The 19,710-nt window shown below is 42.6% G+C and overlaps 1 gene segment (V, D, J or C); it reads right to left on the reverse strand.

Moving 5' to 3' along the window:
* Positions 1-9,408: 9,408 nt before the first annotated feature.
* On the reverse strand, positions 9,409-10,017 carry LOC122215252. The segment is given in 2 exon segments: positions 9,409-9,731; positions 9,954-10,017. Coding segments are annotated over 2 exon segments (372 nt in total).
* Positions 10,018-19,710: the final 9,693 nt, after the last annotated feature.

The following is a 19,710-nucleotide window of genomic DNA, read 5'->3' on the forward strand; positions in this document are numbered from 1 at the left end:
TGAAAGGATTTCAATTTAATATAGAACCGGGGATATGAAATGGAGAATCTCAAATATGGGCCTTCAGAAGAATGGAAATTGAGAACCGAGAGAGAGATTTTCATTAGATGCCTGATTTACAGAAGATCCAGATTTATCTGCTGACCAGTGAACATCCACCAAGAATTTCTCCCCATCCTCAAGCCAATGAATTCACTGCTGGGACTCCAGATGGCCTTACCCCTTCTTCCATTTCTTGCCCATAAATACAGCTTACCCCAAACCCTCAGCAGACTCACCAGTAGCTTGGTCCAAATTGTGATTTCCCCGTTCTTCCAGAAAAAACTCAATTTCTGGTCATTTAAGCTTGCCTCAGTTTTTACCTCATTACTTAGGCTGACAATATCTTCTGGGAAATCTACAAGAGTAAGATTTTAACACAGTGCTGAAAAAGATAATGGAGTAACAATTGTGTTGATCATTAACTCTGAACTCTATGGTAGCAATCTCATTTGCTCAGATAAATCATGGTGAAGAGTTAGATGTAGAATTACACATGTCCCATAATCCACTAGTTAAAAGATTATTACCCTTTTATTCTTTTATTTTATTCCATTTTGAGGTTTTTTTTTTTTTTTTTTTTTGGTTTCTTGGACCTGGTCATTTCTTATGATGCTCAACGAAACAATTTTGGGTCTTGCTCCTGGCCTCTGATGGTACCAATACTTGTGTTTCTATTGCTAAGTAACAGGCTGCCGTCCTAAAAATTCCAGATCTCTTCATGAATCTTACCAGTGAAAGAAAGATAAGCAGCTGAAGAAAAAAAAGTAACAAAGAAACATAGCGTGGTCTCTATTGAAAATCATAAAGCTAGTTTTCTTGGACTATTTTTAAATGTATGAAATTAAAAACTTTTTATACACTATTATTGGTTGCATTGTGTCCCCTCAAAAATTATGTTGAAGTTTTAGCCCCTTACTACTTCAGAATGTGACATTATTTGGGGAAAAAAAAGCGTTGCAGATAGAATTAATTTGGATGTGGTCATACTATAGTACGTTGGGCCCTCAGTGAATATGATCGGTGGCAGAGGAGAGGAAGAGCCTTTCCTCTGCTCAAGGTTCTTCTAGCTGGACTAAGAAATTTACGTGACACAGATTTACAAGGGAAAAACACAGTAAGCACAAAAATGGGGAAAAGCAGGGGAAAACTTTTGTTACGTGTGCACAGAGGCCCAATAATGAAACTGAGGCCCTAAGAAAGGCCTAAGAAAAAAAGACAGACAGTTTTCATACTCCTTAGACAAAGAAACAACAAATCTATAAGGAATTGACAGGACAAAGAAAAGTGAACTTTGAGAACTTTGATTAGTAAGGAATTCTAAACAAGATTTGGGCAGTGGTAGTAACTTAGGAAAAAGTAACAAAGGTTGTTTATACAGCCCTCTCAGTTAGAAATTTCCTGTATCTGATGATAAGGAGTCTCCTGGTCCAGGGAGGATACATTTCACATGAGATATTTATTTCCTGCTTTCAGGGAAACAGAAGAGGGTCTAGGTGTCCTTCTTACATAGGCTGTCCTTCAAATAACTTACCTAAAATAATCAATATGCCTAAGTGGCACATTTTGGGTGGCCTACACTTAGTCCCTACTGTTGCCTTATAAGAAAAGGAGGAGAGGGGCGCCTGGGTGGCTCAGCCAGTTAAGCATCAGACTCTTGATTTCGGCTCAGGTCATGATCCCATGGTTGTGAGATTGAGCCCTGAGTTGGGTTCTGTGCTGATAGCATGAAGCCTGCTTGGGATTCTCTTTCTCCTTCTCTTTCTGCCCCTCCTCTGCTCGCATGCACCCTTTCTCCCTCAAAATAAATAAATAAACCTAAAAAAAAAAAAAAAGGAGGAGAAGAAGGTAACAAAAAGGCACAGAGATACAGAGAGAAGAGACCATGTGAAGACAGAGATAGAGGTTGGATTTTTGCTGCCCCAAATCAGGGAATGCCTGGGGCCACCAGGGCTGTGAAGAAGCAAGGGAAGATCAGCTTCTACAGGTTTCAGAGATGGCAGGGTCTGGCCAGCACCTTCATTTCAGACTTGAAGCCTCTAGGCCTGTGAGAGAGTACATTTCTGTTGTTTGAAGTCACCAAGTATGTGATACTTTGTCATGGCAACCCTAGGAAAAGATGTGCCCACGATCCAGTATGAAAACATAGATTAGGGGGAAATGAGTGGTAGTGAGAATCTTATCTTGTTTGCTTTTATTACAGGTCCAATTTTCAGAAACTCCTTTTTACAAAAGTCTTTAAGATGTATGAATTAGGGAATAATGTTATTTCTGTGAAATTAGCATAAAACCTTTAAAGTTTTCCAAATTCTTTGTTTCTTTCAGTTCTATTGAACTAGAAATGACATCCAGCCACTGTATAAGCTTTAGGTATACAGCATGATGACTTGACTTATGTATAGTGTGAAATGATCACCACAGTAAGTCTAGTTAACTCCATCATCTCATAGAGATTCAAACAAACAAACAAAAAAAAAGCCACAAAAAACAAAAACAAAAACAAAAACAAAGAAAAACATGTTTCTTTCCTTATGATGAAAACTTTTAGAAATTACTGTTCTAGCAACTTTTTAAAAATATTTTTATTTTTTGAGAGAGAGAGGGAAGAAGAGAGAGCAAGCCAGGGAAGGACAGAGAGAGAGAGAGAGAGAGAGAGAGAGGGAGAGAATCCCAAGCAGGCTCCATGCTGTCAGTGCAGAGCCCAACAGGGGGCTCGAACTCACAAACCGTGAGATCATGACCTGACCCAAAACCAAGAGTCAGATGCTTAACCGACTGGGCCACCTAGGTGCCCCTCTTTATTTTTAGTGTTTATTTATTTATTTTGAGAGAGAGAGAGAGAGAGAGAGCGCCTGCACATGAGTGGGGGAGGGACAGAGAGAGGGAGAGAGAGAATCCCAAGCAGGTTCCATGCTGTCAGCCCAGAGCCAGACTCAGGTCTCTATCTCACAACCCTGAGATCGTGACCTGAGCTGAAATCAAGAGTCGGACACTTGACTGACTGAGCTACCCAGGTGTCCCAGTCTTAGCAACTTTCAAATATGCCATATAGTGACTGTAACTAAGGTTATCATGTTGTACATTATATCCCCACAATTTATTTACCTTATTACTGGAAGCTCAAAATGATTAAAGACTTAACTATAAGACCTAAAACCATAAACTCCTAGGGGGAAAAAAAAACAGAGAAGAGCTCCTTGACATGGTTCTTGGAATGAGTTTTTGGACGTGATACCTAAAGCACAAACAACATAATAAAAAATAAGCAAGCAAGACCACATCAAACAAAGGCTTCTCCATAGCAAAAGAAATGATTCACAAAATGAAAAGGCAACTTACAGAACAGGAGAACATATATCTGATCAGGGGTTAATCCAAAACATATAAAGAACTCATACAACTAAGTAGCAGAAAAACACAAATAATCTAATTTTAAAATGGGCAAAGAACCTGAGTAGACGTTTTTCTCAAAGACACACAAATGGCCAACACGATACATGAAAGATACATGAAAAGGCGTTCAATATCACTAATCACCCGGGAAATGCAAATCAAAACCACAACCAGATATGATCCCAGGCTTATTAGAAGGGCTGTCATCAAAAGACAAGAGATAACTAATCCTGGCAAAGATGTGGAGAAGAAGTCCTTGTGCATGACTGATGGGATTGCAAATTGGTGTAGCCACTATGGAAAACAGTGTGGAGGATCCTCAAAAATATAAAAATAGAACTACCCTTATGACCCAGCTATTCCACTTCTAGGTATATATTTGGAGGAAATAAAAGCAGTATGTCAATAAGATATCTGCACCCCCATGTTCACTGCAGCATTATTTACAATAGCCCAGATGTGGAAACAACCTAAGTGTCCATTGATGGACTGATGGATAAAGAAAATGTGATGTATACGTACAATGGAATATTATTCAGCCATTAAAAAAGAGGAAGTCCCGGGGCATCTGGGTGGCTCAGTTGGTTAAGTGAGTTGGTTAAGTGTCCAGCGTCGGCTCAGGTCATGATCTCACGGTTGACGAGCTCAAGGCCCGCTTTGGGCTCTGGGCTAACAGTTCAGAGCCTGGAGCCTGCTTCTGAGTCTGTCTCCCTCTCTCTCTGCCCCTCCCCTGCTCACGCTCTGTCTCTCTCAAAAATGAATAAACGTTTAAAAAAAAAAAAAAAAAGGAGGGAGTCCTGCCATTTGTGACAACATGAATTGACCTTGAGGACATTACGCTAAGTGAAATAAATCAGACAGAGAAAGACAAATAGTGTGTGTTCTCACTTATGAGTGGATTCTAAAACAAAGAAGGAAACAAAAACAAAAACAAACTTAAAAAAAAAAAAGAGAGATCAGATTTGTGGTTGCTAGAGGCAGGGATTAGGGGATAAGAGAATTAGATGAAGGTGGTCAAGAGATCCAAACTTCCAGTCATAAAGATCTCCAATTCTTATTGGTTGTTTCATGTCATAATCTGTTATCCTAAAATGTAAAATATAAAATATAAAATGTAAAATATTTTTAGATTATCTCTTGCTGGGGGAATGGCTAGGAAATGTTCCTGTACTATTTGTAGACAGAAAGTTCGAGAGTCCTAAATCTAAAAAAGAATGTCTGTTTCTCGCAGACTAACCATGTGTCCTGTGGCCCGGACAACAAAACCAACCAGCGGCCAACACCAGTCCCTTCACAGCACCTGGGAACGATGAGAGCATGTGCAGGCTGAAAGAACAAGGAACATGAAATCCAGCTGAGCATCAGCCTCTGGGAATCTCTAATCCTGACCATCGTCGCTGAACGATGAAAGCAGTGTCTCTGCTTTCAATGCTGTTGGTTTCAGGTCCCTAAGGCTGGAAGCCGGTGTGTGGCTGTGTGACGTGGGGGGACGGTCTCGTTGGGGTCTGAGTCTGATATCCTGCAGTCACCCTTTAGAGGATGGAGTGATACCGTGATACTCATACACATTGTGTGCACTGTGTCCTCTAGCCTTTGTCACGCCAAACAGCCAAGCCCACGCTGCTCTGGATGAGATTAGAGACACGGAGACCTGTTCGCGTCCTGGATCCAAGGGAATTTTCCTCTTTCTGCTTAAAGGGGAGAGTTTGCCCTTGAGTGAGGTCAACCCCCCCCAGCAGGGGAGCTCCCCCAGCGGCAGATGGTCTGGAGTGGATTGCTGAGCCCGGAGTCACCTGTGACCCAAGCTGATCACTTTGGACAGATAATTGCACATTGTTACCCACCAAAGGTAAAATCCGTGAGAAGGCATGCTGGGTACAGGGAGCTCTGGGAAGGCTCCATGAATGTGTTTATGCTCAGAGTGCTCACGTTCTCTCAAAACACTGGAAGAAACGTATATCTACGTGCCTGATTTTTCTGGATCATCAAGACTTTATTACCCATCTGCCTTATAGGAGTCTATTTTTTTGGGAAAAGAAACCGTAAGAATTCTTTAGAAATACACCACTGATCCATAAGAATAAGGGGAAAAATCGTGTGCCGGAGATGACGGCTTTTGGTCTGTAAGTGTGAAACCCTCTGCCGATCCCAGCTCACCCAGAGACTAACTGAACAGAGTAAGACAATAATCTGCCCACTTGTTTCCCCGAACTCTCACCACGGGGCGGGCAGCTGCCTGACCCAGAGAGGGGAGGTTTGTGGGCAGAGCTATGGGAGGAGTTTGTAGAGTTTGCAGGCTGTAATAAACTCTGGCATCCTCGGCCTCCGCTCTGTAAGGGTGTGAAATCTGTCCCTGACCTGCTTCCAGTGAACCCGTCGGGGACCCAAGAGGAAACCCTATAGATCAGGCACCCTGGAGACTGGCCTGGCTTCTGCAGGAACCAACTTAAACAGGTATATTGGTTACTGTGCAGGAGGCTCTGACTGGCCCTGCAGGAGATTGAGGCCGGCTGTCCAGGGGTGACCGGCAGGGACAGAGGGGTCTGCGTCATCACAATATCCCCACTGGATCCTAAAGTAAGAAGAGAGAAATGCAAGGTTATGTACAAACGTTATGAGTCATTTTTAGAACTTTGCTTTTGTTACCTATTTCAGGCTAAACCATTTTTAAAGTTTTGATTAAAACCCCTAAAATATCCAATCTCAAAAAGAACCCGAGATTTGCAGCATACAAAGGGGCCTCTTCAAAGGAGAGTGTAAGTCACCTGTGCCATCCCTCTCCTTCTGTGTTACAGTCTTCATCAGAACACAGGTCCTTGTTCCTTCTGGAATTTTCCTCAGGCTCATGAATGTAAATATCACATGACCCATCCTAGGGAGCAAGATGTATGCATCTAACATGTCGATAAATCCACCTGATACGCACCTCTGTCCCCAGAATTCACCGTCCCAACCCCTGTTCCTTTGTCATCAGCCCTCTGTCCTTGCCAGCGATCCAGAGCATCAGCTGCCCCAGGAACTGAGCAGGGAGTGTCCTTTTGAGAAACTGAACTGATGAGTCCTGATAAGTCAAAGCAAAACGAGAGCTGACCTTTTATCTCAGACTTGCAAGGGAAGCGCCTTCCTAGAGAACAGCGTGCACATCCCCTGTGGGTGCAGCAGTGTGGAGAGAACCAGAAGGGGTTGGGAGGCTCTCCTGTGAGCCAAGTAAGATAAAATGTCTCCATAGTTCGAGGAAAATCAATAGAGATAAACTCTGTGGTGCCTCAGGGGTAAAGGCACACAGTTCAGTGTCCCCTTCTATTTTCTCAACCAGTTTTCTGGTCGTTCAGAACTTTCTGAGTCATATTTATATTTTAACGGGGTTGAGTTTCCACAAATATTGAGTGATTTTTGCTTTTTTCTTTATGTTTGTTTGAAAGGCTCTGGGTTTGTCCTTTTTCATTTTGATTGAGATGAAACACGTACAGAAAAAAAGGGCAAACATTTTCAGGGCACCAATGACTAAGGTTTACATGTAGGTCACCAACTGGATGAAAATACTGAAGATTTCAAATCCTCCAGAAACCTCATTCATGAACTTTCCCAGCCAGTAACTACTCCCAACACGGTAGCTATCATTCTGACTCTCCCACGGTAGTCTGGGTTTTCCTGCCCTTGAATTTTCCTATCAACTGAAGTAAGCATTCTTCTGTTTTCTAGCTCATTTCTAGTCTCTTTGGTTTCAATGAGTTTTTTTTTTTTTTTTTTCGGACCTTGGTTCTTTTTTCAAGCTGCTGTGCAAGAAAGGTTTTTGTAAAAGAAATTATATTCACATTAAATGACAAATGATTCTGAGGTGGCCATTTGCCACACAATGGAGTAGATGATACGCTGTTTTTCTTTTCCAATAAATAACGAGGAGCAATTGGACGTGGAAATGCAATTAAATGGACAGTAGAAATAAAAACCTTGTCCCACCTTACATCTGGCAAAACTATGAACTCCTGGAGCATTATCATCTACACGTGAGAGCTAAAATAATGAAGCTTCTCGAACAAAGCACAGGAGGATATCTTTAGGCTCTAAAAGTAAGGCAAATATTTATTAAATGGAGCACACACATACACATGCAAAATTAAGGGAGAAAAAGACTGATAAATTAGACCTCATCAAGATTAGAAACTTACTTTCAAATATATCATTAAGAGAGTTAACGGACATTCTTAAAAATGGGGGAAGGTTTCCCAGTGCATATTTTTGGTAAAAGATCCATTTTCAGGATATGTAACAAAATATATATATATATATATATATATATATATATATATATATATATATAGTGTTTTGAACAGATATTTCCCCAGATATCCAAATAAATAATGAAAAACATATGAGAAGTTACTCAACATCATTAATCATCAAGCAAATGTACGTTTTAACCACAATATCACCTAAAGATCTACCAATATGATTATAGTAAAAAGTATGACTACACCAAGTATTGCAAAGATTACAGCAACTGGGACTTTCATTCACAGCTGCTGGAGCATAGACAGCAACTGGCAGCCGAGCTCACGCAACGCCCTGCTTGCAATTCTGAGGAATGTACCCAAGGGAAGTGAGTGCGTGAGTTCACAAAAGACGTTTCAAAAATGTTCCTAAAATCTTTATCAACAACAGTCTCAAATCTAGAAGGACACATACGTTTAAAGCAAATCGTGATGCGTTCACATGCTAGAGAACTTTTCCGCAGCAAAAGGGGACAGATTATGGCCATACCAACCACAAAAGCGAAGTTCAAAAACATGTTGCCAAAGAAAGCCAGCTGCCAAAAAGTACACAGTGCGTGATTTCATTTATGTGAAGTTTAAGACCAGAGGAAAGAGAACAGTGGTGGTGGCTGGGGGTCGGGCGGGCGTGCTGGGGATGGAGTCTGGAAAAGACGGAAGGAGCACGAGGAGGTCTTTGGGATGCTGGAAACACGGGTCTCTGGACTGGGTAGCAGTTAGAGGAGGATATGCACGTTTATCTTTATCCAGGTGTATACTTTGAATTCACCTGATATATAGTTAGTTCACTTTACTGCACTTAATATTATCTACTTTTTATTTCTTTTAATGTTTTATTTATTTATTTTGAGTGAGACAGAGCAAACAGGGGAAGGGCAGACAGCGAGGGAGACATAGACCCCAAGCAGGCTCTGTGCTGCCAGCACAGAGCCCGACTCGAGGCTTAAATCCATGAACTGTGAGATCGTGACCTGAGCTGAAGTCAGACGCTTAACTGACAGAGGCAGCCAGATGCCCATAATATTATCTACTTTTTAAATGAATGAATGAATTACTGAGTAGGACTTACGGAGTCTGAAAATTAGAATTTTTTCCCTTTCTTCTTCCCTACAAGCACTGGTATTTTGAGCAACCTGAGCTCCGAGAACCTCTGATTTCTCATCTCTAGAGGATTATTGTGCGACTGATTACTCGAGAAGGGTAAGGCCTTAGTGCATCGTTGAACGCATAGCAGATCTTCAAGACTTCGGCAAATGTCAATGGCGGACTAGTTACTGTCGCTGTTTACTGTCAGTCGTATTCCTGCTTTATTACTGTTGTTATTGTTAAACGTATTAGGAGTATTGTCCTGGTTATGGGCTCCTTTTTCAGCCTAGTTCTCTGTCTCAAAGTAAAACAAAACAAAACCTCTCGGAGAGTTTCTCAGAGAAGAGATTCAAAGACCATGCTGTAGACAAATTCTTTTGCAAGCCTGACCCAGAAGCCTCCTTGATAAAATTCAATGAATTCATTGTTTTATGTTGGTCCAAAGGAAAACTCTGGAAGGACAAAGTCCCTTGCAGGCCATCACCCTTGAGCCCCGCAAGCCCTTCCCCAGAGCACGCCCTGCCCCGACCAACAGACCGCAGGGCACAGTGCAGCTGCTGGAACCCCGACCACCTGACAACCGTCGTCGGCAGGAGCAGCCCCAGCCCGGGAGGAGGGTTTATGCTCGGGGCTGCAGCACCGTGGGAGGAAGCGCATAATCGTGCTGGCAGTAATAAATGGCGGTGTCATCAGCCTCGACTGTGCTGATTTTGAGGATGAATTCTGTGCCAGACTGAATCCCAGAGAAGCGGTCTGAGACTCCAGACTCTAGGTTATCGGCATCATAGATGATAAGCTTGGGAGGCTGGCCTGGTTTCTGCTGATACCAGCTTAAGTAATCACTAACGCTCTCGTTGGCCCTGCAGATGATGGACACGCTGTCTTTCAGGGACACAGAGAGATGGGTGGGAGACTGAGTCAACTCAGCGGTCCCGCCGGCAGCTGGCAAGGAAACAAAACACAAAGTCACGGTTGTTTACGAGATCCCACTCCATTCCCTCCCAGAAGGTTCTGGCGTCCTGGTCTCCTAAGCTGAGAGCACCTGGGTCTCCGCGGGGAGGGGAGATCCCGGGTCAGAGATCCACGGAGCCCTGGGGAGACCCCCCAGTCAGGAGGAGAGAACGGCCACCATCTCGGGGATGTCCCCTGCGCCGCCCTCCTCACCTGGGAGGCAGGCCAGCAGAAGGCAGAGGAGCTGGGTCAGGACCCCCATGTTCAATCCAGGGCCTGCCTCAGGTTCTTTTTTTGCCCCGACTCACTGAGCAGCCTATTTATGGGGATCCTGAAGAGCAGAAATGTGGATTCTCTGGGGGAAACATGCAAATCAGTGAGGGGTTGGGCGGGTCTGGCTGCAGCCGCAGAACCAGGGCCCCTGTAGGGCCCAGTGCCAACTGGGGGTTCTCATCGGACGCAGGAGTCACATCCAGTCCCAGAGGAGCTCCTCAAGCGTGTTTGTAAGAAGAAAGCATCTCTAATTTTTCTGGCCCCTATTTGTCCTCATGGCTCTAAATTTTGTAATTAGATTAGAGGCTACACCTTCTAAAATCAAGAAAATAAAAGAATTGGATGACCCTCTAAGTCTTAAATTTTTGTATGAAAATGTACTTTTTTTCCTGTAGAATTCCATGAGTTCTCATTTTTTAGGGATGGGTGTGAAATATCAGCTCTATCTTGGTATGCTACTTATAGAACAAATATTGGTGAGATATGGACAACAGGAGAGCATATGTTCATAGATCAAATCCATGCAATGGCTCTTAAGGTACTATGCAGTAGAGAAGGCTCATACATTATTGGATTCTATTTCCATGGTTTTATTCTTTATTTTAGAGGTTAATGTCTTTTGGTTAAATTTTTTTTCTATTTTTACTGTTTCTCATTCTCATCAGTTTTTACTCATCAAATTATCATGCCTTAGAGCACCTATAACTTCTCTTTTGCTCTGATGCAGTCCTAATGTGATCTTTAATATTTAATAGCACCCACTTTTTGCTCTTACAAATAAACCAGTTTGTATGAAAAGTTATATGATAGCCTTCTATTCTGATTCTTTTTATTCCTAGTTTACTAAGACATTTCTTAATTAAAAATTGGTAATGAGGGGCACCTGGGTGGCTCAGTTGGTTAAGCGTCCGACTTCGGCTCAGGTCATGATCTCGCAGTTTGTGGGTTCAAGCCCCACGTCAGGCTCTGTGCTGACAGCTCAGAGCCTGGAGCCTGCTTCAGATTCTGTCTCCCTCTCTTTCTTCCCTTCCCCTGCTTACGCTCTTTCTTTGTCTTTCAAAAATAAATAAAACGCTAAAAAAAATTTTTTAATAAAAAAACTAAAAATTAGTAATGAATTGTTAAATTTCATCAAACATTTTATAACTATTATCAGTGTGATCAGACATGTGTATTTGTATATTTTTAAACATATATTTAATTTTCCATTTCATTGATCTCATTATTATTTCCTTTCTTCTTTGTATCTATTATTCGTATGGTAGATATTTTTTTCTTAATGTCAGTCAGCTTTTCTGCCCATAGGCATGTATTGTAAATACGTTTTCTGTGTGGTTTGATACTGCAGCTTGATGATCAATTCTTTTGAGTGTATTTGCTCTGTTTACTAAAAGCTTTTTTTGATGTCTTGAGTGTCCATTATTATATTAGAGAACTCTCTTCTGGGATCATGTCATTTCTTTCCTTCCTTCTTTTTTGTGTGTTTTGTTTTGGTTTGATTTTTGGTAATATTTTCCCAATGCCAGACACATAGTGATCCATTGATAAATACTTGAGAATGAACAAATGAATTAATCAATTTTTTAATCTTATTCTGTATGAAAGCAGTGAGTGTGTGTGTGTGTGTGTGTGTGGTTATGGGAAATTTGCTTTTGTGAGAATTTAGTCAAATTTAGTACATTTTTCATTTGGAAGGGGTTCAATAACCATTAAACACATAATTATATCTGGAAAAAATAAACGTGTATTTATAGTTATATCACCATATATATACATGTATAATAGTCACATAACATAAATACATGTATATTTAATTATGCACTGCCTAGAATATAACTAATATGTATATATACATTTGTATGTATATAGATACACATATATGCATATTTACCATAAATAAGGTTTTTAACTTTTATTAAAAACTTAGGTTTTTAACTTTTATTCAAATATTATTTTGTTTTAATTTCTTCCTAGTGTCATTACGAATGGATTGCTAAACACTCACACTGAAGGTGCCAATTTTAAAAAATGCATCTACGCATAGGGGCACTTGTACCCCAATGTTTATAGCAGCTTTCTCAACAATAGCCAAATTATGGAAAGAGCTGAAATGTCCATCAACTGATGAATGGATAAAGAAATTGTGGCTTATATACACAATGGAGTACTACGTGGCAATGAGAAAGAATGAAATATGGCCCTCTGTAGCAACGTGGATGGAACTGGAGAGCGTTATGCTAAGTGAAATAAGCCATACAGAGAAAGACAGATACCATATGGTTTCACTCTTGTGTGGATCCTGAGAAACTTTACAGAAACCCATGCGGGAGAGTAAGGAAAAAAAAAAAAAAAAAGGTTAGAGTGGGAGGGAGCCAAAGCATAAGAGACTCTTAAAAACTGAGAACAAACTGAGGGTTGATGGGGGGTGGGAGGGAGGGGAGGGTGGGTGATGGGTATTGAAGAGGGCACCTTTTGGGATGAGCACCGGGTGTTGTATGGAAACCAATTTGACAATAAATTTCATATATTGAAAAAAAATAAAAATAAAAAATAAAAAATGCATCTACATAAATGTGCAGGTGTATAAATACTGTATTTGTCAGCTTTTGCACAATAACGATTGTTAACAAACCCCTCACAACCCAATGGCAGACAATACTAAGCATTAATTTTCATATTCACAAATGTTCGTATTAACAATGGTGTGGATGATCCAGGCAGGGCTCAGCTGGGTGGTTCTACTATATGTCACTGAGATGCTTTCTATCCTATGGAGAGCGCTTCATCTGGGACCAGGACGGGAAGGTAGTGACTACTCTGGGTAAAACACTCTAATGGCAAGCTTCAGGAGTGAACAAAATCTCCAAATCAAGCTGCACAAAGGAATTTAAGTCGATTTATCTCCAATACTGGTGCATAACATTTATATTCTCTTGCCTTTGTAATTCCTCAAGTTTCTAACAACTTTAATCCATTAAGTTTTCAGAGTATTCCTCAAAAAAGTCAAAAGTAGAACCCTACTATCTAATAGTTGCACTACCGGGTATTTACCCCCAAAACCCAAAAAACAGTAATTCAAAAAGATGCATGTACCTCTATGTTTACAGCAGCATTATTTACAATAGCCAACTTATGGAAGCAGCCCAAGTGTCTTTTGGCTGATAAATGGTTAAGGAAGATGTGATATATATATATATATATATATATATATATATATATATATATATGAATATTATTAAGCCATAAAGAAGAACGAAGTCTTGCCATTTGCAATGACATGAATGGAGATAAGAGAGTATAATGCTAAGTGAAATAAGTCAGTCGGAGGAAGACAAATACCATATGGTCTCACTCATATATGGAATTTAACATACAAAATAAATGAGTAAAGAAGAAAAAAGAAAGAGAGAGCCAAACCAAGAAACAGACTCTTAACTATAGACAACAAACTGGTGGCCACCAGAGGGAAGGCGGGTTGGGGGATGGGCAAAATAGGTGATGGGGAGTAAGGAGTGCACTTGTGAGGAGCACTGGGTGATGGGTGCAACTGGTGAATCACCTTATGCTAACTATACTGGAAATAAAATTAAAGTAAGTAAAAGCAAAGTGTTTGATCATGCCATTGACAGATAAATATGTGTTTTAGGCTCTACCATCGTAAAAATGTTTTCAAGTCTAGTTTTCTGTTAATTGGAAAATAGAGCTGAGTGTGGTTTCCACGTACAGCTGTAAGTAGAAATTGTCTTCAATGGCTTCAGTGGAAAAAAAAAATTCTTTAAGCTGAAGCAAACAGTCTCTAAAACAGCTTCTTACACCTTCTATAGATCACCTGGTAACTTGTTAAAATGCAGGTTTCCGTCTCGAGGTCTCAGGTGACCTGCAATTTTGTATTTATAAGAAGTTCTCAGTGATACAGATGATGACGATGATGATGATGAAGGCTTCTGGGGAAATATTGAGGAGCAAGTTATTTTCATGATAAGGACAAAGAATGCTTCATTAATGTTTAGTGTTTTGTGTGTGTGTCAAAAACGTTTTCCATTTATTTGCCAAACCTTTGCTATATGTGTAATTTATACACATATATGTGTATATATAATGAATGTAATTTCCTCATTTTCTGTTTACCATATAACTCAATAAAGTTTCATGCTATGATCCCAGATGTACCGCTAATACCTGGGAGAACATTCAAGTGTATTCTGGGTCTATCTTCCAGCCGGAAGAGCTCTGACAGCTGGGAATTAGCGACCATCCTGGGCTGCCTGCTGTCAGCCACCCATCACTTCTGGAAACACATCTCCCCCTTTTTTTTCTCCATAGCTCCATGTAGAGGTAGGTGCTCAACAAGGCACCCTCACTGAGATTTGGAGTTCAGAAGAGGAGGATTTGATGCTATCCGTCAGCACCTGCCGGCAGAGTTGACAAGGTCAGGGCTGGAGAACCACCTGGGGAGGAGCTGCAGAGGCTAGAGCATCAGCACATCTACCCCGGGGCTTCCCAGACAGGCTTGAGGACCACACATATGGTTAAGCAGCCTGTACCTTCAGCCTTCAGTGGTGATGTGTTCTGGTTTCTCGGGGGGAGCACCAGGCACTCTCTCGAATCTCGTATTTGCTCTTCTGCCTACCCTACTCCCAGTCCATTAAAAAAAACAACAACTGTAGTTAAACTCTAATTCCCTGTATTACAACAATTCCTAACAAGAAACCGCAAGAGAAAATTTTGCAAAGGATCTCTCTGATAAAGAACTGTTACCAAAATATACAAAGAGCTCTTTAAATTCAACAAGAAGAAAACAAACAATGGGATTAAAACATGGGGCAAAGACCTTCATGGGTACCTCCCCAAACAAGGTATACAGATGACAAATAAGCGTATGAGAAGATACTTCATATTTCTCATGTCTGCAGAGAAATGCAAATTCAGGCAACGATGAGATGCACACCTCTTGGGATGGCCCAAATCAGGGACACCGACAACATCCAATGCTGACACCGATGTGAGCAGCAGGAAGCCTCATTCATTGGTGACAGGAATGCACAATGGCACAGCTCCTTTGGAAGACAGTCTGGCAGTTTCTCACAAAACGAAACCTCCTCTTACCATATCGTCCAGCAGCTGTGTTTCTTAGTATTTACTCAAAAGCATTGAAAATGATGTCCACACAAGACCTGCACACAGATGTTTATACTCACCTTATTCATAATTGCCAAAAACTGGGGGGGGGGGGGCGGGGGGGGAACAAAACAGATGTCTTTCAGTAAGTGAATGAATAAGCAAACTGTGGCACATCCAGACAATAGAATAATATTCAAAACTAAAAAGAAATGAACTCACAAGCCATGAAAAGAGATGGAGGAATCTTAAATGCATATTACAAAGTGAAAGAAGCCCATATGAAAAGATTACGTGCTATATGATTCCATCTATATGACATTCTGAAAAAGGTGAAGCTGTGAAGACGGTAGAAAGATCTGTGGTTGCCAGGGGCTAGGGTGGGGATGGTGGGATAATAGGTGGAGCATAGAGGAATCTGGGGGGCAAGGATACTATTTTATATGATGCGAAAATGGCGGCTAATGTTATTATGAATTTGTCCAAACCCACAGAGTGCACAACCCCAAGAGTAAATGCCAATGTAAACTATGGACTTTGGGTGATAATGATGTGTCCACGTAGGCTCATCGACGATAACAAATGCACTACTCTGGTGGGGGATGTTGGCAGTAGGGTAGGCTGTGCATGTGCATGTGTGTGAGCAGGGAACATTCGGGAGATCTCTTTACTTTCTGCTAAATTTTGCTGTGAACACAGAATTTCTTTGCAACTTAAAGTCAATCAAAAAAATTCCTGCTTGGAAATCTAGAGTGGCTTCTCTTCTGCTGTGTGAACCCTGATGGATGCCATTGCCCACATCTCCGTCTGGATTACATCGGAAGAGACGTTGTCGTGTCTGTGCCGCTGGACTGAGGAGGGGGAAGGGCAGTCAGGGGCGCGAGGCGCCTCCCTGACCTTCTCCCAAACCTCCCAGTGACCCCCCCCCCCCCCCAGAGTGGGACTGCGTCTGACAAACTCTCTGAGCAGATGCAGGCACAGGAGGAGCCGCGGGGGGCAGCCCGGCCTCTCACATCTGCGTCCCTGGTGGTTTATGTTCTGGTCTGTAACACTGTGCGAGGGAAATTGTTACTTTGCTGGCAGTAGTAAGTGGCAGTGTCTTCAGGCTCCAGGCTGCTGATGGTGAGGGTGAAATCTGTCCCAGACCCACTGCCGCTGAACCGCGAGGGGACCCCAGTTTGCAACGTGGATGCACGATAGATCAGAAGCTTAGGAACTTTCCCCGGCTTCTGCTGATACCAGGCTAACCACGTGTTAATGCTCTGACTCGCCCGGCAGGTGATGGTGACTCTGCCTCGCCCGGCAGGTGATGGTGACTCTGCCTCCTGGAGATGCAGACAGCGAGGATGGAGACTGGGTCATCTGGATTTCGCAGCTGGCTCCTGAGATGGGGCACAGAGAAACAAAGACCCACACGATGAATCGTGTCATAAGAGGACGCGGCTGGCGGGCCAGGCAGTACGGGGCGCGCTGGCTGAGTAATTTCCCAGTGTTCTCCTTCCTTACCTGGGAGCCAGAGCAGCAGGAGGCCCAGGAGCTGAGCGGGGGCCTTCATGTCCGTGCTGTGTCCTGACCGGGACTGGGTCCTGCACAGGGTGTGACCGGCCCATTAATCAGCGTTCAGGGAAGTGGGCTGTGCCCTAGGAACATGCAAATGAGCGGGGGATAGAGCATAACTGGGCACAGCCACAGGGTTGGGTTATCTCAAAAATGGTACAGGTGCAATAAAACCCCCAGTGTCCAGGTTCCACCAGAGCAGCATAAATTTGCCTCCAGAGCAGGTGTTTCTCCCTGGAGGGCCAAAGGGCAGAATCCGTCTGCTGTCCTGTGACTGTAGAGTCCTCTGTGTCTCTTTAAGACTCGTAACACATTTTTCTTACTGTCTCTCTAAGACTGCATCTGTCAGATATTACACAATCCCAGACACTCTAAGAACTTGTACAGGCCCCTTTTATTTGGTGCCTGCGGATGTTATTTAGGCCACGGAGATTCTTCTTTGCTCTAACGTCCTGATATTCTTGGCACAAGAAACTACCATCCAGCCACGCGATGTGGGAGAAGAGGAATAAAGAAGTGTGGGTGTCATGGTGTGTAAGTGCCCAGGTATTGAGCATCTGCCGTTGCTGACGTGTCATCTCCAGCTAAGCCGTGTGTCCCCATCCATTCTGAGTGCTCTGTCCCACCAGGCAGCACAAGTGAAAAGCTGCCTAAGTGTGAAAAAAAACTTCTACTACCAGGTGGGGCAGCCAGAAGTTGTTGCCTACGTAAGTGTATTTATTCTAGAAATTAAGAATTAATAGGATTCTGAGAAATTATCACGAGATAAATATTGTTGTAATCCTCTTTGCTCTGTCAGGGCTGGGCTTAGCTGCAGGACTGGCTTTTTACAATTGCAGCACCCCGGTGCGGTGTCCCCCAGGAGTCCCAGGCCAGACCAGGGCAGCACAAGTTTGTCTGCAGAGAACATGTCTATCCCCAAGGGCCAGGGGACAGAATCAGTCTACTAACCTGTGATGAGAGTATTTGCTTTGCTGTCTTCGGGTTCTGTGACCCGCTTTTCCTGTTACCTCTCCATCTAAGACTTGGTCTGCTGAGTGGGACAAAAGCCCAGAAATCCAAAGAAATTCTACAAGGTCTTTACATTTGGTGCTTACATATTTTTTAGGACAGAGAGTCCTCCTCTTTGCTCTGATTCCCTGATTTCCTTGGAGTGATAAATTATCAGCATAGAGAGAGAACCTAGGATGTCTACAGATTGTTCCGCTCAATATTCAAGAGTGTATTGATCAACACATGCATGTCAAGAACCTGCTGAGGCTGGAGGAAAAACTGCCTGAAAGTGTTACGGAGCGGTGGGTGGAGCCTGGGTGGCTCGGTAGGTTAAGCGTCTGACTCTTGATTTCAGCTCAGGTCATGGTGTCACAGTTCGTGGCTTCGAGCCCCACGTCAGGCTCTGTGCTGACAGTGTGGAGACTGCCTAGGATTCTCTCTCCCCTCTCTCTCAACCCTCCACCAATTGTATTTTCTCTCTCACTCTCTCTCTCTGTCGACAATAAATACATAAACATAAAAAGGTATTACAAGGAAAATTTGTCAGAGCTCACACAGGGCCAGAAAGAGTTATTGTGCGCACCAGTGAGAGTAGGAAACCCCACGATCACAGGGCATCCGGCTGAGTACTCAGGAAGTACTGTCTTGGTAGTGGGGCAAATTACCCCTGGACAAAATGTTCTTCCGGTCCCGCCGAACAAACCTTAAAAGCGAGACCCAAGTCTGTCAGACAGATGCAAGCCACAAGATTTGATATTTCAGCAAAAAAGATTAGCAACCTTAGCATTAGAAATTGTCTAAGATGTGCTATTATGAAAAAAAAATACTTGAAAAAAACATGAACAGAGAGAGCATCGGCGAACTGTGCGACACCTTCAAGCAGTCTGTTACATGAATAATTCGAGTCTTGAGAAGAGAAGGTGAGGAAGGAAGTATAAGAACCATTTTGAAAAAGTATTGGCAAATCTTTTTTTTCAATTTTAAGAAATCATTATCAGGGCTGGCACGATTAAAAATCCAGAATTAGCTTGAAACCATGTATTTGGTGGTTGAATACAGAAGTGCAAGGCAAATCCACCGAACTTCCTCCACGGTCCTGGTTGCGGAGAAGTTTCTAGAAGTTGAGTGGTCTGGGGAATGTCAAAAAAATTGCCTCCAAGATGAAAGCACATTTTCAGAGGTGCCTGACTGGCTCAGTTGGAAGAGCATGTGACTTGATCTCGGGGTCGTGAGTTCGAGCCCCGTGTTGGGTGTAGAGATTACTTAAAAAAAATAAATAGACTTAAAAAATAAAACATATTTTCAGTAACTAAGAAACAGATTCCACGGCACGAAGTCCTCTTTAGATCTGAAGCCAATATATACTCATTTATTTAGGAAAATGTAAGGTTGCCTGTTTTGAGTGAGACCCAGAAGGGAAGGGCACTCGGCAGTGAGGGCTTCGGGCAGAGGACTCTATGACCCAGCAGCACAGTGACGCTTAAAGTGCCTGTGGCAGACGGGGAGAGAGCATTTGGAGGCTTCAGAGAGCCCCAACAGGAGAAGCACAGTATAGACCTCGAGGGTATTAGAATAGTGCTCTGATCTCTTCACAGATAACAATTCCCTTTTTGAGATGGGCTCCTGGCTTGCTGTTAAGCCCTGGTAGAGACGACACGTTGTATATAGATCCTGCAGTAGCCACGTGACCTGAGCTGTCCTTACGAATTGAGTGGTAACCTACCAACAAGCCGTAATGTATGCACGCAGTATCCTGTCATCAGGTAGAAGTGGGATATACAGGCTAGGTAGGCCTTGGGGCAGTCCCCAGGGCTGGTGAGTTCTTCAAGCTCCCATGGGACCTACACTTGTGGAATTGCTCCCCTTCTTTCATTCTAACCCTTACGTGGATTCTCTTTAGACAGGTGACCATAGAAAATAATAATAATTCAGGCCCAGTATACACTGAATTTTTATGCAGTCCGGTTTTACGCAAGATGTGCCTAAATTCAGATCAAACGTAGAGTTTTGTAGCCTTGCAGACTACTTT

The sequence above is a fragment of the Panthera leo genome, chromosome A3 (genome assembly GCF_018350215.1).
Source record: "Panthera leo isolate Ple1 chromosome A3, P.leo_Ple1_pat1.1, whole genome shotgun sequence".
Lineage (NCBI taxonomy): Eukaryota > Metazoa > Chordata > Mammalia > Carnivora > Felidae > Panthera > Panthera leo.